The 19426-nt window shown below is 50.9% G+C and overlaps 1 protein-coding gene across 9 annotated transcripts in view; it reads right to left on the reverse strand.

Moving 5' to 3' along the window:
* CSNK1D (casein kinase 1 delta) overlaps positions 1-19426 on the reverse strand; it is a 34284-nt gene that overhangs the window by 12771 nt on the left and 2087 nt on the right. For 6 of the 9 annotated variants that reach the window (XR_010110591.1, XM_063598822.1, XM_003808952.5 and 3 more), the window contains exons 2-5: positions 13476-13586; positions 3057-3205; positions 1231-1459; positions 648-818 (exon numbers count right to left, since the gene is read on the reverse strand). Coding sequence is in view for 7 of the 9 variants with exons in the window: in XM_063598822.1 (XP_063454892.1) it covers positions 648-818; positions 1231-1459; positions 3057-3205; positions 13476-13586 (660 nt within the window). In the remaining 2 variants the exon portion in view is untranslated. Of the gene's footprint in view, positions 1-647; positions 819-1230; positions 1460-3056; positions 3206-13475; positions 13587-14512; positions 14663-19426 lie in introns of those variants that run through there. The other 3 variants (XR_010110592.1, XM_063598823.1, XM_008961104.4) reach the window with 2 other exon arrangements.

Genomic DNA, 19426 nt, shown 5'->3' on the forward strand with positions numbered 1-19426 from the left:
GATCAAGACCATCCTGGCTAACACAGTGAAACCCCATCTCTACTGAAAAAAAAAAAAATTCTAGAGCGTGGTGGTGGGCGCCTGTAGTCCCAGCTACTGGGGAGGCTGACGCAGGAGAATGGTATGAACCCGGGAGGCGGAGCTTGCAGTGAGCCGAGATCACGCCACTGCACTCTAGCCTTGGCGACAGAGTGAGACTGTGTCTTAAAAAAAAAAAAAGAAGTCATAAAGCACAATTTAGTTTCATTTGAGGTGTGTATCCTGGGGCAATCCTACAAATGCAAAGGAAATCTCCTGAGCTCCTGGAGGGGGCCAGAGAGGGCAGCCACTGCAGAGAGAGGCCCCACCACTGCTCGTCCATCCCTTTCCAGCCACTTGGGGCCCTGAGGCTCGGGCCTGCCTTGCCTGCTATCTCTCCAGGGCCTCCAAGTACTCCCCACGCTGATGGGCACTTGGCAAGTAAGTCAAGATGAACAGGAGGGCAGGCTGTTACCTCCATACACAAAAACGCCCCGCTTTCCTGCCACCACCCCTTTGGAAGGCGAGCAACTCTTCTGACAAAACCCAGACTGAGCCGTCTCGGCACACCCGACGCATATGCAACCCCTGTGAGCGGCTCCACTGAGAAGAGGCCTCCAGAGACTTACAAGGGTAGCCTTTACACAACACTTCGATGGGGGTGGACATTTTCTTCTCGCTAATCCTTTCATATTTCTGTCTCTTGGTGGCAGCCTTCAGCCCCTGCCAGGGGAGAGAGCCCAGGTTGAAGTACATTAGCACGTAGCCCAGAGACTCCAAGTCATCTCTTCGGGATTGTTCTGAAAAGAAAAGGGAAAGGCGTGAAGAACGGCACTTGCGTGCTCACGTCAAAGCAAAAGACCCGGCTGGCCCTTCCAGTGGAGACTAGCCTCAGGACACACATGCCTGGATCACTCCAGCTGGCACTTCCAGTGGAGACGAACCTCAGACACACATGCCCAGATCACTCTCACCCAGAGCTGCCCCTCATGCATACTAAGGAAATTCCCAAACACATCACAGGTGACTCAGAAATGTCCCAGCATCCGCCTGCCCCCATACACCTGGCAGTCACGAGCCAGCCTGTCTGCCGCAAAGGTCTGATGACACGCTTGCAGCCCCAGCTCCCCGAGAGGCTGGCCTCTCCCTGGGCTGAGGCATGGACGTGCCCAAAGGCACCCCAGGTCAGTGACCCCACGCCCAGGGGCTCACCAATTCCAAGGTGCGTGTTGATGGAGGCGTACCGCGCCGTCCCCGTGAGGTTCTTGTTCTCACGATAGGGGATGTGCTGGTGGGTGCGTGCGTCCCGGTACTTCTTGGCCAGCCCGAAGTCGATGATGTACACCAGGTTGCCCTTCTTCCCCAGGCCCATGAGGAAGTTGTCTGGCTTCACATCCCGGTGGATGAAGTTCTTTGAATGAATGTATTCGATGCGACTGATCTGTGAGCAGAGCAAGGGCGCGAGATGGCACCCCAGGGCAGTCTCAGGGAGGGACCGCTCAACTGTGGGACACTACACCAGTGGCTGCATTGTTTCTGCCCCTCAGCCACAGCAGGGTAGTTTAACAATTAGCGAGGGGGACGCCGAACTGACCAAATTGTTCCCCCAGGTGCCTGCAGCAACCCTCCACACTCCACCCTCCACAGGCCTAGGCGCTTTGCCTTCAGCTCCCACAAAACAGAGAGGTGAGGCGACAGAGAGGGGACAACCCGCCACTAGACATCGGTCTCTCCCAGCACTGTTCTCTGCACAGACTACACACCAGGATTAGCAGAGAAACTGCACGGAGGTGCTTAGGAATCACGTGTGTTCCTGAGAGACTGAGGAACCCACTGAATGGAAACGTGCTATGCTGGTACCGAGAAGGTGGCCTCCAAGCCAGTGAGCTGAGCCACCAGAGCCTCCAGAAGCCAGTGAGCTGAGCCACCGGAGCCTCCAGAAGCCTCGAGAAGCCAGTGAGCTGAGCCGCCGGAGCCTCGAGAAGCCAGTGAGCTGAGCCGCCGGAGCCTCGAGAAGCCAGTGAGCTGAGCCGCCGGAGCCTCGAGAAGCCAGTGAGCTGAGCCGCCGGAGCCTCGTGAAGCCAGTGAGCTGAGCCGCCGGAGCCTCGAGAAGCCAGTGAGCTGAGCCGCCGGAGCCTCGTGAAGCCAGTGAGCTGAGCCGCCGGAGCCTCCAGAAGCCAGTGAGCTGAGCCGCCGGAGCCTCCAGAAGCCAGTGAGCTGAGCCGCCGGAGCCTCGAGAAGCCAGTGAGCTGAGCCGCCGGAGCCTCCAGAAGCCAGTCACCTGAGCCGCCGGAGCCTCCAGAAGCCAGTGAGCTGAGCCGCCGGAGCCTCGAGAAGCCAGTGAGCTGAGCCGCCGGAGCCTCCAGAAGCCAGTGAGCTGGGCCGCCGGAGCCTCGTGAAGCCAGTGAGCTGGGCCGCCGGAGCCTCGAGAAGCCAGTGAGCTGGGCCGCCGGAGCCTCGAGAAGCCAGTGAGCTGGGCCGCCGGAGCCTCGAGAAGCCAGTGAGCTGGGCCGCCGGAGCCTCGTGAAGCCAGTGAGCTGAGCCGCCGGAGCCTCGAGAAGCCAGTGCGCTGAGCCGCCGGAGCCTCGAGAAGCCAGTGAGCTGAGCCGCCGGGGCCTCGAGAAGCCAGTCAGCTGAGCCGCCGGGGCCTCGAGAAGCCAGTGCGCTGAGCCGCCGGGGCCTCGAGAAGCCAGTGAGCTGAGCCACCGGAGCCTCCAGAAGCCAGTGAGCTGAGCCGCCGGAGCCTCGACAAGCCAGTCAGCTGAGCCGCCGGAGCCTCGACAAGCCAGTCAGCTGAGCCGCCGGAGCCTCGACAAGCCAGTGAGCTGAGCCGCCGGAGCCTCGAGAAGCCAGTGAGCGGAGCCACCGGAGCCTCGAGAAGCCAGTGAGCTGAGCCACCGGAGCCTCAAGGCTGAGGCTCAGCACATTTCCATTTCCTCTGTGAATTAACGGCCATAATAATGGCAAGAACAGCACAAGCGAGTGGCTGATTCTATCAGACAGCAAGTGTGTGCCAACTGTCAGGAAACAGTCCTTACCATTTGGTCAGCAAGCAGCAGGACGGTTTTGAGGCTGAATTTCCTGGAGCAGAAGTTGAAGAGGTCCTCCAGGCTTGGCCCCAGCAGCTCCATCACCATGACGTTGTAGTCCCCCTCTGCCCCGCACCATCTGATGGTGGGGATGCCCACTAGGCAAGGAAATCAGACACAGTGTTTCAGTCCAGGCCCTGCCTCAGCTCCACACTAAGTCTGCACTGTGCACACCAAGGGGTCATGGTGACAACCCTGAACGGGGGAGGGGTGGTGGAGGTAGAAGACCCCGGCAACGCCGCTCCTCAGGGACCCATCCTCGAGATTAGGCCCCATCTATTAGCAAATGGCCTGAGGCAGACGTTGGATGAGGGCCAAGCAGACAGGAGCTGTAAGGGGGACAAGGAGGGGATCGAAGCCCCACCTCCCTGACTCCCGTCTTCTAGGGCAGGGGGGCAGGAAACACAGGAAGCAGCCACGATATGGGAAAGAAAGAGCTCAGGCATAAAGGACCAGCAGAGTCCGCCAGAAACGTCACACCAGAGATGGGAGGAGAGAAAGCAGCTACCGTGGGTTAGGTGAGAGAAGAAAATATGTTCAATTACTCTGATGTTGGTAGAAGTATTTGACTGGATAAGAGAAAAGCAAAAGCAATGAAAACTTTTTGGGGATTTACACAGTAACCCAGGATTGAAACATACAAATCAGGGAAGTGAAAATAAAGACACAATAAATCCAACAGGAAGAATTTAAAGATGGCTGCATAGTATCAGTGCTGAAGGCATAATCAACACTATAAAGGCACACGGGCCAGGTGCAGTGGCTCATGCCTGTAATCCTAGCACTTTGGGAGGCTGAAACGGGAGGACTGCTTGAGCTCAGAAGTTTGAGACCAGCCTGGATAACAAAGGGAGACCCTTGTCTCTACAAAAAATTCTGGAAATTAGGTGGGTGTGGTGGCACGCTTCTGTGGTCCCAGCTACTTGGGAGGCTGAGGCAAAAGGATCACTTGAGCCCAGGAAATGGAGGCTGCAGTGAGCCGTGATGGCACCACTGTGCTCCAGCCTGGGCCACAGAGCAAGACCCCGTCAAAAAAAAAAAAAAAAATCCATTTTAGAAAAAATGGGTGAAAGACCTGGACACTTCACCCAAGACGTTACGTATGAAAAGTCAACGACCACAAGAAGATTCTCAGAGACCTGGAAAACACATGCTGGTAAAAACACGCACAGGAATGTGCACCGCAGCCTCACGGCACAGTCAAATTCAAATGCTGCAGCAACAGGTGGGTTTCTCAAAATGCCACCCCCAAAATACGTCCTTTGGTCCTATTTTTTTTTTCTCATATCCACAAGAACATGTTTTTTCGGTATGTTTTCACAGCACTGGATCCGTAACTATACACATGGCTCTACACACATACGGCTTGTGAACAGCCTGGATAAACCTTTTATGTCCTTCCATGGCAAGACAGATTTTTAGTTTAGTCTTAAAGCAAGTTTTGGTACCACCAGGGAAATTCAATTCATTTAAAAAATTGTTTCATTATTTTATTGTTTTGAGGCGAGGTCTCGCTGTCACCCAGGCTGGAGTGCAGTGGCACCATCTTGGCTCACGGCAACTTCCACCTCCTGGGTTCAAGCAATTCTCCTGCCTCAGCCTCCTGAGTAGGTAGGACTACAGGTGGGCGCCACCATGCCCAGCTCATTTTACTGGCCACATGTATCTCCTCTCCTCTGAAGGCATGTATTTTTTTTTTTGGCTAAGTTTTTCTATCATGGTATCTTTTTCCTATTCATAGTAGTTCTTTATAACTTCTAGATACTAAACCACTGCAGGTTTTTTGTGAGGCAAGTATCTCTCAGTTAATGGCATGTTTTTTATTTTCTTCTGGAGTTTCTTGATGAAAAGACTTTTCATGAATATGAATGCCTCAATCTTTTGCTTTATGAGTGCTTTCAGTATCTTACATTAAAAAAATAGTTTCTGCCCTCAGCGTCAAAGAGATGCTATTGTTTATTTTTTAAAGTGTTAAAGTTACTTTTACTTCTAACAAAAACAGTAATAGGGGACTGATTCGCCCTCACACCTTAAGTAACTAAGGGAAAAAACAAAACACACAGCCTCACACATCACAGGGTGGTTTCCACAACACTGGGCCCGGCCAATGACTGACAGCCGTGCCAGCCAGTGACAGCTGTGCCTGAGGGCGGGAAGGAGCCGTGAGAGGGCGCCCTGGGCTGCCCCCTGCACTGCTGGGAGCATAAGCAGAAACGCCAGACTGAACAGATCTATGGAACCCAACCTCATCCCAGAAGAGAGCTGAGGAGGAGCCTGCAGAACGTGGAAGAGCACAGCATGCGTGACATTCTCAATGTCCGGCATCCAAAGTGGAAAACAAACCTGGAGTAAGAGGTTAACTGAACAGACCCGGATGTTCACATCAGCAGGGAAAGCCATGAAACGTTACTACAGATTTCGACTGTATTCCACCGTCGGAAGTTTTTTAACTGGCCAGGCTCAGGCCTATAATTCTAGCACGTTGGAGGTGGAAGTGGGAGGATCACTTAAGTCGAAGTTTGAGACCAGAAAGAAACATAGTGAGACCCCCGTCTCTACAAAAAAATTTTAAAAATTAGCTAGGCATGGTGCTGTGTGTCTACAGTCCCAGCTACTCGGGAGGCTAAGGTGGGAGGATGGCTTAGGCCCAGAAAGTCAAGACTGCAGTGAGCCGTGATTGCACCACTGCACTCCAGCCTGGGTGACAGAATGAGACCGTCTCAAAAAAAAAAAAAAGTTAAAGGCATGAGGCATATACATATATATGTGTATTTATGTTTCGGTCTTTTATATATATATGTATATATTTATATAAAAAACAAATATATATAAACCTGAACATGTATTTTTATATATATATATTTTATATATGCAAATACATATCTACTTTCAGATTTGGGAATAGTTGCATTCTGCATCACAGTCGAGCATCCCTAATCTGAAAATCCAAACTGCCCCCATTAGCATCTCCTTTGAGCATCATGTTAGCACTCATAAAGTTTCCGATTTTGGGTGTTTCAGATACTCAACCTTATTACGGATTTGTGAATTCTTTTCTCTCTCTAGATGCAGCATTACGGATTCCCAAATTCCCTTTCTCCACTCCAATGAGTCACAGTTCCTTCTTCTTAATACTCATTTTGGAGTTTTCACTGTCCCAAATTTAGGCAACAGATCACCTTTCAAGCTTTTTCCCGTACCTTCATAACAAATGCCTGCCATTCTTTTCTTTCTGCCACGTGTTCCAGATTCACCTTCTTTCTTTCTGCCCCAGCCCTGGAATCAGCTGCTTCTCCAAGCACTCAGGACTCCTCTTAACAGAGAATGATAAATACTTAGAAACCCCTGAGGCCCGGTGTGCTCAGTGTTCTAGGCTGTCCTCCTTCTAAGCCCTTCTCGTGGCCAGAACCACACAAAGTATCATCACGACAGCTTTATAGTAAGTGCTGGTGTTTGCAGGGCAAATGGCCCTCTTCTTCACAAGTGTTTTAATTAATCCTGGACTTGCACTCTTCTCAGTGAATTCTAGTCACCTTGTCAGGAAAGAGAAGTGGCTGGATGTCGATGGGAACGTCATTGAATGTTAAGAGCAACTTTGGGAGACCTGACACCTGGCACCTTCCTTTCTCTGAACATAGAGGAGAATTAAGCAAATCTTCCTTAAATGTCCTTCAATAAAGTTTATATATTTTCTGCATGCAGATCTTATCTGTCTTAAAATTTTCCCCAGATACCTTTTTGCTACCGTAAGCAGTGTTTTAAATTACATTTTGTAACCAATTAAATTGTTGGTTTAACAAAATGAATTGATTTTATATTTTGATCTTAAATTTGCTAAACTCTCTAATCTGTTCTGAGATCCCTATGTAGGAAATTACATCACATCACATGCCAGTAACAGCAGTTTTGTTTCTGCCTTTTTCACCCTCTGCCCTGCTGAAAACAGTGTTGTGAGGCTGAGGATGATGTGGGTTACACAAAACTTGGCTGCACTGCAGGGGGGAATGGAAACCTACATAACCACCTTGGAAAAATCGATACGTATCAATATGCAGACGTCTGCGTTATCCTGCAGAACTGGACATTTGCACGTACCAAGCAACAGCCACTGCACCTTCACACGCAGGTGCTGGCATGTGTGCCCCAGACACATGGACAAGATATGCACAAAAGCACTGTCCCTAACAGCAAATGCTAGAAGCTCCCCAGGGCTCAACGCAGTATGAGTTAGACGAAGCTACTGTATACAGCTATGTAGATGATCAAACAATGAAAATCAATTACCTAGAGCTGCAATTGATGGGGAAGAATCTCAGGATTACTCTGGGTCAAAGAAAGGTACAGAATACAGACCGCATCGCGTAACACTAAAACTTTCATGTATTCAAAAGACTATGTGGCATGGACTCATGATCCATCTGAACTGATGGTGTACTGAGTGATGTGACTGATGGTGTACTGACTGATATGACTGATGGTGTACTGAGTGATGTGACTGGTGGTGTACTGACTGATGGTGTACTGAGTGATGTGACTGATGGTGTACTGAGTGATGTGACTGATGGTGTACTGAGTGATGTGACTGATGGTGTACTGAGTGATGTGACTGATGGTGTACTGATGGTGTACTGACTGATGTGACTGATGGTGTACTGAGTGATGTGACTGATGGTGTACTGAGTGATGTGACTGATGGTGTACTGAGTGATGTCACTGATGGTGTACTGACTGATGTGACTGATGGTGTACTGACTGATGTGACTGATGGTGTACTGACTGATGGTGTACTGACTGATGGTGTACTGACTGATGTGACTGATGGTATACCGAGTGATGTGACTGATGGTGTACTGAGTGATGTGACTGATGGTGTACTGAGTGATGGTGTACTGAGTGATGTGACTGATGGTGTACTGACTGATGGTGTACTGACTGATGGTGTACTGACTGATGTGACTGATGGTATACCGAGTGATGTGACTGATGGTGTACTGAGTGATGTGACTGATGGTGTACTGAGTGATGGTATACTGAGTGATGTGACTGATGGTGTACTGAGTGATGTGACTGATGGTGTACTGACTGATGTGACTGATGGTGTACTGATTGACGGTGTACTGACTGATGGTGTACTGACTGATGTGACTGATGGTATACCGAGTGACGTGACTGATGGTGTACTGAGTGATGTGACTGATGGTGTACTGAGTGATGTGACTGATGGTGTACGGACTGATGTGACTGATGGTGTACTGACTGATGGTGTACTGAGTGATGTGACTGATGGTGTACTGAGTGATGTGACTGATGGTGTACTGACTGATGGTGTACTGAGTGATGTGACTGATGGTGTACTGAGTGATGTGACTGATGGTGTACTGAGTGATGTGACTGATGGTGTACTGACTGATGGTGTACTGAGTGATGTGACTGATGGTGTACTGAGTGATGTGACTGATGGTGTACTGACTGATGGTGTACTGACTGATGTGACTGATGGTGTACTGACTGATGTGACTGATGGTGTACTGACTGATGGTGTACCGACTGATGATGTATTTACTGACACTATCTTTCTTTAACAGGGGTCCTGCTGTCACCCAGGCTGGAGGGCAGTGGCACCATCACAGCTCACTGCAGCCTTAACCTCCTGAACTCAAGCCATCCTCCTGCCTCAGCCTCCAGAGTAGCTGAGACTACAGATGTAAGCCACTGCACCTGGCCTGTTTCTTTTTCCTCCCTACCCCCCAAATGTCTCAGCAGAATCACCCCTTTTGTTAGCTCTAAGTAACAATGTACCCCGTCATCCATGGCATTAGAGAATGGATAAAATACAGTAAAAGCAACATGCTCTTGCCTCTCAATGCACTTGTGCTCTATGGACTTACTGCTACTGGTGATTTTGCAGGAACAAGTGAAGCCAATGGGTTTGAAAAGAGAACCAAGGCTGCCTGCGCCCAAGTGTGCCAGTCATCCAGGGCCACCCTGCTGCCCTGCCCAGGTGCTGTCACGGTGGGAAGCGGCCACTCATGCTGCTATTTGTCGTCTCAACACTTTTCCCTCATGGTGCCCGAAGGTAGCTAAACATATGCGTGGGGATAAAAATCGGGTGGACAAGGCCAGATACATGAAGACATGCTCCACTCTCATCTGTGAAAAGTTTCAATATAAATGTGGGGACTGAGCATTAATGCAAATAGAAATTTTCATGAAGTTTTCAGCAGTTGAACCCTAAAATGATTTATATAACTAAAATGTTTCTAGATAATTTCATTATTTGGATTTTGAAAAAAGTTTCTTGTAGGATGTCAAAGCAACAAAAACTTACAAACAGGTGAGCGAGGTCCTGGCACAGACATGGGGCTGGGCGGGCGAACGGGCTCCACAGGGAGTGTTCCCTCTCAGGTGGGCAGGGCAGGGTCCTGGTTGTTGATTTTAATGTCCTCGATACCGTACATGTTACATACATTCTTTGGTGTTGTACAATATTTCACAAGAAAAAGATGATGGAAGACAGTCGCCCACCCTCAGCCACAGAACCTTCACCCACTGGCCCGGGTTCTACACACGTACTCCCCTCTTCCCTCCCTCAAACCATGCCTACCATCTCAGCCTTGACGAAAAGCAGCTGTGAACTAAGTAAATGTCCTTTGCTGAGGGGTTCCCCAAGGAGGGAGTGAGCTAAAGCTGCTTTTGGGGGATGTTAGGATTGGAAAGAGCAGTTACAACTGTCCCCAGGTTTTGCCCACCAGTCCAGTCGGTTTTCATAAAAACTAGGTGTCTATCCAAATCTTCCACCAACATAGCTACTTTTAGTTTCTTTCTACTATTTCAGGTATTGAATCTATTGTCCCAACCAGATTTGGGACAGGTGGGAGCATCTGGGGCACATTCCTGACAGCTGAAGGCCACGTAGGGTGGCCGCCACTTCCTTCTCTGGGAGCAGACAGCTGCTTCAGCAGTAGCCTGGGGGGCTAGAATGCCCAAGTTCAAGTCTGTCCTCTGTGAAGTTACACAGCCTTCTAAACCCAGTTTCCTCATTTGCAACATAAGGCTGAAGAGCTCAGTACCCACTGCCCAGGGCTGCTATGGGCAGTGACCAGTGTGTTTTTAAGGCTCATTCTTCCCAAGCTGCAGAGAACAGAATGCACTCGCCGTGGAGCTTTCTCCTGGAAGGCAGCATCCATCAAGCAAACGTAAAGATCAGAACCTGGCACCACCACTTGACTCTCACGTGAAAGGAAGGAAAACCGCAATGAGTGGTGCTTGCTGCCCTTTTTTTCAGAGATAGCAGGACAATCTGGACCACCCACAGCAAACACTGCACAAGGGGACAATCTGTACCACCCATAACAGGACAATCTGCACAAGGGGACAATCTGCATCATCCATAGCAGACACTGCACAAGAATGGCAGCGGCGAGATCTGGTGGCTTCTGGATGAAACAATTTCTTCCCATTATTTGTCAACTCCCCGGTTTAGTCTCAAAGTGAATTCAAGAACCACCACCAGAATTAGGCCTTTTGCCTTCTCGGACATCATTTGTTTTCTAAAATGCAGATCTTTAGATCTTTACAGTATCCGACGGGTGCGGTGGCTCACGCCTATAATCCCAGCACTTTGGGAGGCCAATGTGGGCAGATCGCCTGAGATCAGGAGTTCAAAACCAGCCTGGCCAACGTGGTGAAGCCCTATCTCTACTAAAAATACAAAAATTAGCCAGGCAGGGTGGCTCATGCCTGTAATCCCAGCTACTCCAGAGGCTGAGGCAGGAGAATGGCCTGAACCCAGGAGGCGGAGGTTGCAGTGGGCCAAGATTGCGCCATTGCACTCCATCCTGGGCAACGGAGTGAGACTCTGTCTCCAAACAAAAACAAAAAACAAAAAACAAAAATAAAAACAAAAACCTTGACAGTATCCACCAGGTGTCTGTGCATTTAACACAGAAGACCTGACCTACATTTTGGAATGGTCAGGGACATGGCAATGCGCTCGAAGCCCAAATGGGAGAAAATCCATTTCTGAAATCCTATTTGGTTTCCAAGATCCTAGAGAAGGTGCATGGGCAGGAACAAGAAGGTGCAGGCTTCTTTACTCTCTTAAGCCAGCGGCCACAGGGGAAGCAACTTTGCCTGCCAGGGGCCTTCAGCACTGTCTGAAGAAAGTTTTGAGTATCACAACTAGGGGCAGGGGTGCTGCCAACATCTACCATGCAGAGAACGCACCACTACAAACGGCACTAGTGCCGAGTGGAGAAGTCCTGTCGGGAACCACGTAGCTACTTTTTGGTTCAGGGTTGGCTTCCCCAGTGACCATCCCGGGCTTCTAAGGACTGGCTTTCTTCCCTTTGCCCTTGTGCACCCCTGGCTTGCAAGTTCTCCTGGAGACATCTCTCGTAAAAACTTAAGGTGTTTTTAAGCTTGCAGGTTTTACTCGACCCCAGCACCAGGCTCCCGTAGGCCAAGGCCACACCCCGCACCACCCTGCTCTATTGGCTCGTCACACCTTCAAGGCAATGCAGGCTCCAGGCCCTTGAGAGGCCAGTCCACCACCAAGGGCCGCCAGACAGGCTCCCAGGGCGGAGTCTCTGCTGAGCTTTCCCTGGGTTGGTGATGGGATTTTTAATTCCTGTGGCCTCCTCTGGTCACGTGAGGCCCGTGACGGGACACACTGGGTGCCCCTCTCTGTAACGGGTTCCCCAGGACCACAGGTGCTGCCAAAGATATTTTGTGTCACATAAACCTAGAAATGTCGGTTTCTTGTAGTAGCACAGATTACGTGCTTGTGCTGAGAAAAGATGTCAAAGAATCAAATCAACAGTCCTCCCTTTCCCGTGACAAAAGGGCTAACAGAGGCCCTGAACAGGTTTTCCTTTGGCCAGTTGCCCAAGGGGACTCACCCAACCATCCACCTACAAATGTGCCGCGGAGGCTTCTCACTGGGAGGGCTCCACAGACGTGGCACAGCCACTCTTCAGACAAAAAGCTCTGTTCCCAAAGAGGGCTCCTGCCAGACCGAAGCTCTGCTGTTGAGACACACGCTTCATGGCTCTGAAATCCCCGCAGAGAATACCCTCCTGCTCCATCAGCCAAACTGTTTGAAAGTCCAGGGAACTTGCAAGAGCTGGACTCTGAGGTGAGGACGGGAGCACTCTGCTCCATACCTGGCCCACCGTGGAACACCAGGTACCTAAGGCCCTGGGCTGAGGGCTCGCAGAACTGGGATAGTAACTGAGCTGGAAGAGGTCATGATGGTCGCCAAGTTCAAAACCCTTGTTTTGCTCAGGAGAAAACGAGCCCAGAGTGTGAAGGGACTTCCCCCAAGCTATAAGCAAAGCATGCGAAGGAGCAGAGGCCTCACTCAGGGATCACACATCAGGAAGGCCCCACTGCGCAACACACGTGCCACTGGCAACAGCTCCAGTGACCACTGAGGGGCACACAACACCACGTGGAGCATGCATTGAAATTCACACGAAATCTTTTTTTTTTTTTTTTGAGACGGAGTCTCACTCTTTCATCCAGGCTGGACTGCAGTGGCGCTATCTGGGCTCACTGCAAGCTCCGCCTCCCGGGTTCACGCCATTCTCCTGCCTCAGCCTCCCAAGTAGCTGGGACTACAGGCGCCCGCCACCACGAACGGCTAACTTTTTTTGTATTTTTAGTAGAGACGGGGTTTCACTGTGTTAGCCAGGATGGTCTCGAGCTCCTGACCTCGTGATCCGCCCGCCTCGGCCTCCCAAAGTGCTGGGATTACAGGTGTAAGCCACTGCGTCTGGCCTATTCACACAAACTCTTGACTTCAGACACCATGACCCAATATGAAGCAAAATTTAAACAAAAGGACAAGATGGCATAAGATTTTTTTTTTTGGGGGGGGGACAGGGTCTCACTCTGTTGCCCAGGCTGGAGTGCAGTGGCGTGATCTCGGCTCACCGCAACCTCTGCCTCCCAGACTCAGGCGATTCTCCTGCCTCAGGCTCCCAAACAGCTGGGATTACAGGTGCACGCCACCACACTTGGCTAATTTTTGTATTTTTAGTAGAGACGGGGTTTCACTACGTTGGCCAGGCTAGTCTCAAACTACTGACCTCAAATGATCCACCCATCTTGGCCTCCCAAAGTGCTGGGATTCCAGGCATGAGCCACCATGCCCGGCCCATAAGATGTTTCTTTGTGTTGAGGGAGGGTCTCTGGACCCAAGACTCTCTGAAGGAAGCTGTGACTGCTTTGTCAGGGTGTGGAGAACACTTCCCTCCCTTTTGCCCAGAACCAGTTTTGGGTTTATTTTAACCAGCGATGCTGAGTTGCTGTTCTCCCTTGTCAAACAGAACCCTGGTGTTCCTCTGTGACTGGTAAAGGACCTACCTCCTCCCTGCATCATCTTGTAGATTTTGCTCTCAATGTGGAGCTGAGGGTGTTTGGTTTTGACACATTCAAGCTTGATGGCAACCTCTTCTCCTGCAGCAATGTCCGTACCTTGGCAAAGAAAGAAAACCACAACAGGAATTACCTGGTATCCACCAAATAACCCAACATGCTGGAGAAACAACAAGCACTATGTGTTTTCCATGAAGGACCAAGTGAGGGATGTGTTCTCCTTCCTAGCATAGTAAGGCGGGCTAATCGGCTGACACATCTCTGGGGGAAGTTATCCATATTCCCATTTTCACAACAGGACGAATTTGAACTGCACAGAAGGTTTATGCGGCTTCCATCACCCGCCCACCAGTCTCCAGGTGCTGCAGCTCCCTCTCCACAGTGGCCCTTCTGGTCTGCATCCTCCCATCAGCCCTGCCCAGGGCCCCTGCACTTGCCCGCCCCAGACAGCCTGTGGTAGAGCTCCACGGTGCCATTCCCTTTTCTCCATGCTGCCTGATAGGCCTCCGAGGGGGTGGTTTGAGTTTCCCCGAGGAAGGGCTAGGTTTTTACCCAATAGCCACAGTTCCAGTCCACCCAGGCCTGGCATCGCAGGCAGCGGGAGTCATCTCTAGCCAACCTATTGCAGGCAAACACCCTCCACCAGGCGGAGGGAGGCCCTTCTCCCTTCCTGGGGACACAAAGCCAGAAGAATCGCCTGTTTTCAACGCCCTAAATGTACCACCTACCAACACGCACCGGTCACACATCTTTCATCAGTCTATGGCTAAAACCAATGACACATCTAATACCATGACGATCGGACTATGAGTTTGGAGGCAAAATTACACTTTTTACCTAGAAATGTTCCATCTCTGCTTTACTCCAATAAATGACAAATGTGACAACCACCATCCCTCTCAGGTTCACCCACAAATGCTCCTGAGTTTGAATCTGGCCCAAAGCCTTCCCCAAATCCACTGCATGAGGCATCCAAGGAGCTTTAACCGAACAGGAGAGAAAAAGAAGCTGCACACAGTACATACCCAGCTCTCTCCTCTTCCCTCACGAGTCCCTTCAGAGTATAAGACACTGGAATCGGCCGGGCGCGGTGGCTCACGCCTGTAATCCCAGCACTTTGGGAGGCCAAGGCGGGCGGATCACAAGGTCAGGAGATTGAGACCATCCTGGCTAACACGGTGAAACCCCATCTCTACTAAAAATACAAAAAATTAGCTGGGCATGGTGGTGGGTGCCTGTGGTCCCAGCTACTTGGGAGCCTGAGGCAGGAGAATGGCGTGAACCTGGGAGGCGGAGCTTGCAGTGAGCCGAGATCGCGCCACTGCACTCCAGCCTGGGTGACAGAGCGAGACACCGTCTCAAAAAAAAAAAAAAAAAAAAAAAGACACTGGAATCCTTCCAAACAGCGTGGCTATGTGGAAAAGAATTCACACTAGCTTCAGCAGCCCAGACAAAGCCCTGGGAGACTTCCTTCCCTGAGAGACTGTGGTGCTGGGCAAAGCAACTTGGCTAGTTCTTAGTGACTCGGTTTCTCTTGTCAATGGAGATCAGTGGTGAGGTCTGACGTCTGTTTCATGAGAGTTGTGGAGATGAATGGGTTAACAGTTTCTTTTACAGCTCTTTAAGATAAGGTTCCCTGATGAAAAACAGAGTAAGGTCAAGTGAGCACTAGAGCAGTCTGCTGATATCCACACACGTCCACTGAACACCCAGGAAGCCCCTCGTCTGCCCAGATGGTGGCATGAGATGTGCCACTTCCAGCCTGGGCCCCAAACCCCTTGTCACTGCTGCGTTCCACAGGAATCGCCACCACCGGGTCACTGCCAGTGACCATTCTAGATTTAAGAACGTCACTTACTATCAACAGAGACTCTTCAGAGTACTCGAGGTAACAAATTTTGTTCTTCCTGCCTACAGTTGGGACAGTCTATCCAATTACAGGAGAAATGACTTCATCGAAAAATGTACTGTGCAAATGAAAAACGACTCTGAGTTCCTCTAAGGACCTGGACTCTGAACTCAACTCGCCAGCCGGGAGGGAGGGTGACTCATCCCACTAGTTATGTCAGCAGCTCCCTGCACCCCCAAGCAGGCGCAGTGCAGCCTCGGACAGCACCGCCACCCTCGCCAGCTGGCAGCCCAGTGACCCCATCGCCTGGGGCCGATGGCTTGGGGCCACACAGTCTGCTGACTAGCATCTCTCACTCCACTTCTCTGTAGCTGATAAAGCTAATGTCTGCCAGTCACACCTGCAGCACTGACTGTCGTGGGGCAAAAGTCATCACCAGCCGCTCTGGCACACAACACGAATCACACCCTATCATGGGGCCGGGACCTCTCGCTGTGCAAGCACACAGAGCCAGCCCTCCTGTGGAACCGACACCAAGGTCGCCCCGAGTCTCTATAGGGGAGCAGCTGGATGCAGGTCCTGTACACAGATGTGAGGATGGCAACTCTCTGGGGCCTGCAGCAGGGACCTCGTCACCTGCTGGGCAGAAGCATCAAGCAGCAGAACACCAAGGTCTGTGCATTCCAAGGGCACCACCTGCCTCAAGGTCGCTGAGCACTGCTCAGACCCCCTGGCCTGCAGCCCTGTCCCACCTCGCCCACCGGGGGCACCCCTACTCTACCAGCCATGCTGCTGAAAGTCAGATCCTCAAGCTGCCATCAGTCCACAAGGCAGCACGGAGGCGCTGAGTAACTGTGGCGGCAATCTGGCATCACTGCAGCATTTTGACCTTATACACAAGTTTTGGCATACAACAGGTTGAAAATTACAAGCCTGGTTCTTCACCACAGGTTAAATCTGAGAAGCACTACTAAAAGGGGAATGAGAATTTGAAAGACCCTGAGCCCTGGGTGTCAGATTCAAAACAAACCAAAACCTGGTGACACGCAGATCACCAGGTTGTCTGGGTTGTCTGTTTATACAAAAGACGTTCTGTCAACAAAACAAACTCAACTCTTCCCTGCAGCTCAACAATCCTGGTCTGCTGTGAGACAGGGCTTTCCTCAGTCCGTGTTTGGGTATCAGTTAATGTTAGTCCTACAAAAACAAAATTACGTCCCTCAAGTTCAGCAGCCAAAAGCAGATGGTGGCCGGGTGTGGTGGTTCACGCCTGTAATCCCAGCACTTTGGGAGGCTGAGGCTGATGGATCACTTGAGGTCAGGCATTCGAGACCAGCCTGGCCCACATGGTGAAACCCCGTCTCTACTATAAATACAAAAAAAATTAGCCAGGCATGCTGGTGTGCGCCTCTAACCCCAGCTACTCAGGAGGTTGACGCGGAAGAACTGCTTGAACCCAGGAGGCAGGGGTTGCAGTGAGCTGAGATCGCGCCACTGCACCCCAGCCTGGGCAACAGAATGATACTTTGTCTTAAAAAAATAAATAAATAAATAAAGCAGATGGTGAATTAAGTGAACCTAACCAGAGTGTGGCCCTGTCCTGGCACAGGAGGGTAATTCTGAATTACCAGCCTGGATGCTGGCAACTCCCATTAAGGATTGTCTTGTCAACAAAAAAAACAGGGAGACGCCTTGGGCAGCAGGACAAAGGTCAACTCACAGGGCAGCGGTCAGCAGTACCATGACTTCTCATTACAGATGCTTGAGTTAAGCAGAGTCCAAGGTCAACAGAGGCTACAGCCCTAACACTGCAGTGAGGAGACCCCAGAAGCTACAGGAAGAACAGGTGGTCGCTCTCCTCTCAAGGCTGGTCAGCATCTTGGGGCCCTACTGCATACCAGGCACCCTGCAGGCTGCCTCTTGAGAAATCAGTCAGTGAGGGGAAAAACGTGTGCTTCAGAGATGAAGCAATTAGCTCCCAAAAGATGCTTGTGCACATTATGAAGTCAGTCCATCCAGGTAACAGGTGGACAAATGGAGGCCCTGACAAGCTGATGGTGCGATGGGATCTAGTACAGATGCCAACAGATGCATCTGTCCAGCCCACCAGCCAGGTAATCCAGTCCTGCCACTAACCTCCAGAACACACTACAGGCGAGAACGAGGCAGGACCAGCTGGGCTCTCACTGCCTCTCTGCATGGGCCGCCTGTGGGGTGAACACAGCAGGCCTCTCCCTCTAGCCTGGCCCAGCTGAACAGTCCTCTTCCGCCAGACACCCCTGTGGTTCTGGGGCTGGGAACTCATGGTCCACATTAAGGACACTGGCTGTTTTCAAATGTTATCAAGTTTATTTCCAGTGGTACTCTGCCAGCATAAGTGAAAGAACTTCTGGTTTATGGCCACACCACATGGACACGGATGCGGAGGGCGGCACAGGGCTGGGGCCAGGTCACACAACAGGCTGCCAAGGTGTGCGCTCCACAGGTGTGTGTGGGCTGTGTCACCTTCCCAACCTGCCCTCCTGAAGGGCCTTGCGAATCTGGCAATCTCAGACTGAAGACAGATTGTTCTTTTTGGGGTCCCACTTTCCAAAGCCTGGGCATTCAAGAAATAGCCCCAAAATACTGCCCCCTTTGAAGGGGCAATTTTGGAACACGACAACCTGGTGGGGCCCTGCAGTGAGCACCCGCCCTCAACTGTCACAGCAGGGTCGGGGCAGGCAGGCCCACACCACGCTTCTAGCCCACAGGCACTCCACTGAAGCACAGCCTTCCCCCCTTCCTGGTCTCAAACATCTGAAAGCACAGAAAGTCCCCGGTAGAAAAACAAAAACCCAAAAGCCAAGCTCAAAGCAAGGTGAACCCCACCTGGAGGATACCAAAGTGACAACAGTAGGAATGGTCTTAACGATACTCATACTAGAATATACACGGCACGCAGGGGTCAAGATGAAGACCTAGTTCCTCGATTTATGTGTAACTGGCTGCCCAAACAAAACTATGGTGGGGATGACCGATCCATCTCATAGTCTTCAGATCAGCCATCTTTGACTCTAACTGCCATTCTGCTCGGACCCACGCTTCTTCCAAACTGCCTTACTCTGGCTAACGTGACCACCTAGCCTTTCCTCCGTGGGGTCATCTGAAAGGACCACAGTGTAGGCTAGGAGCCAATGCTGATGGGAAAAAAAAAAAATCAGCTGTGCCTAACCCCACTCAAGTAACTGGACGTGTACCCTGATGGGTGGCTGTCTGGGATGGCTGTCTGGGGGCTCCAACCCCAGGGTGTCAGAGCCACAGCCGCCCGCAATCCCGTATCCAGCATGACTGTATGCCCAGCGCGAGGTGAGGCCTGGAGGGTGGAACGCTGAGTGAGGAGACAGCCTTCCACCCTCCACCTCTGGAATTACTTGGTGACAACCACACCAAAATTTGTCTGAATCTATCTTTGGAAAGCACAAAGTTGTTTGACAAGGTCTCAGATGAGAGAACAGATAGTTTCAAAGTACTTCTTATTTATTTATTTTTTGAGACAGAGTCTCACTCCATCGCCCAGGCTGGAGTGCAGTGGTGTGATCTTGGCTCACTGCAACCTCCGCCTCCCAGGTTCAAGCAATTCTCGTGCCTCAGCCTCCCAAGTAGCTGGAATTACAGGCAGCCACCACCACGCCCGGCCAATTTTTGTATTTTTAGTAGAGATGGGGTTTCACCACTTTGGCCAGGCTGGTCTCCTGACCTCAAGCGATCCGCCCGCCTCAGCTTCCCAAAGTGCTGGGATTACAGGCGTGAGCCACCACACTCGGCCCAAAATACTCCTTTTTGATGCCTGCCTAAAGGTGGTTAATGGACTGGCTTTGCAGTGTAACTCAGATCCTGGGGTTAAAACTTTCGCCAAAATCTATTGTTCTATAAATAAGCCAAACGACTTCCATTGACCAAGCACTCTGACTTCCCAAACACTGCCAAGAACACATCCAGCTGACCACCTGGTATAAATGTTTAATAGTCAAACCCAAATGTCTAAAGCCTGCTTACTCAGCAGTCCACTAAGGCATATGTACAGGTTCAAAAGCAACAATATGGCATGTGA

The sequence above is a fragment of the Pan paniscus genome, chromosome 19 (assembly GCF_029289425.2).
Source record: "Pan paniscus chromosome 19, NHGRI_mPanPan1-v2.0_pri, whole genome shotgun sequence".
Taxonomy (NCBI): Eukaryota; Metazoa; Chordata; class Mammalia; order Primates; family Hominidae; genus Pan; species Pan paniscus.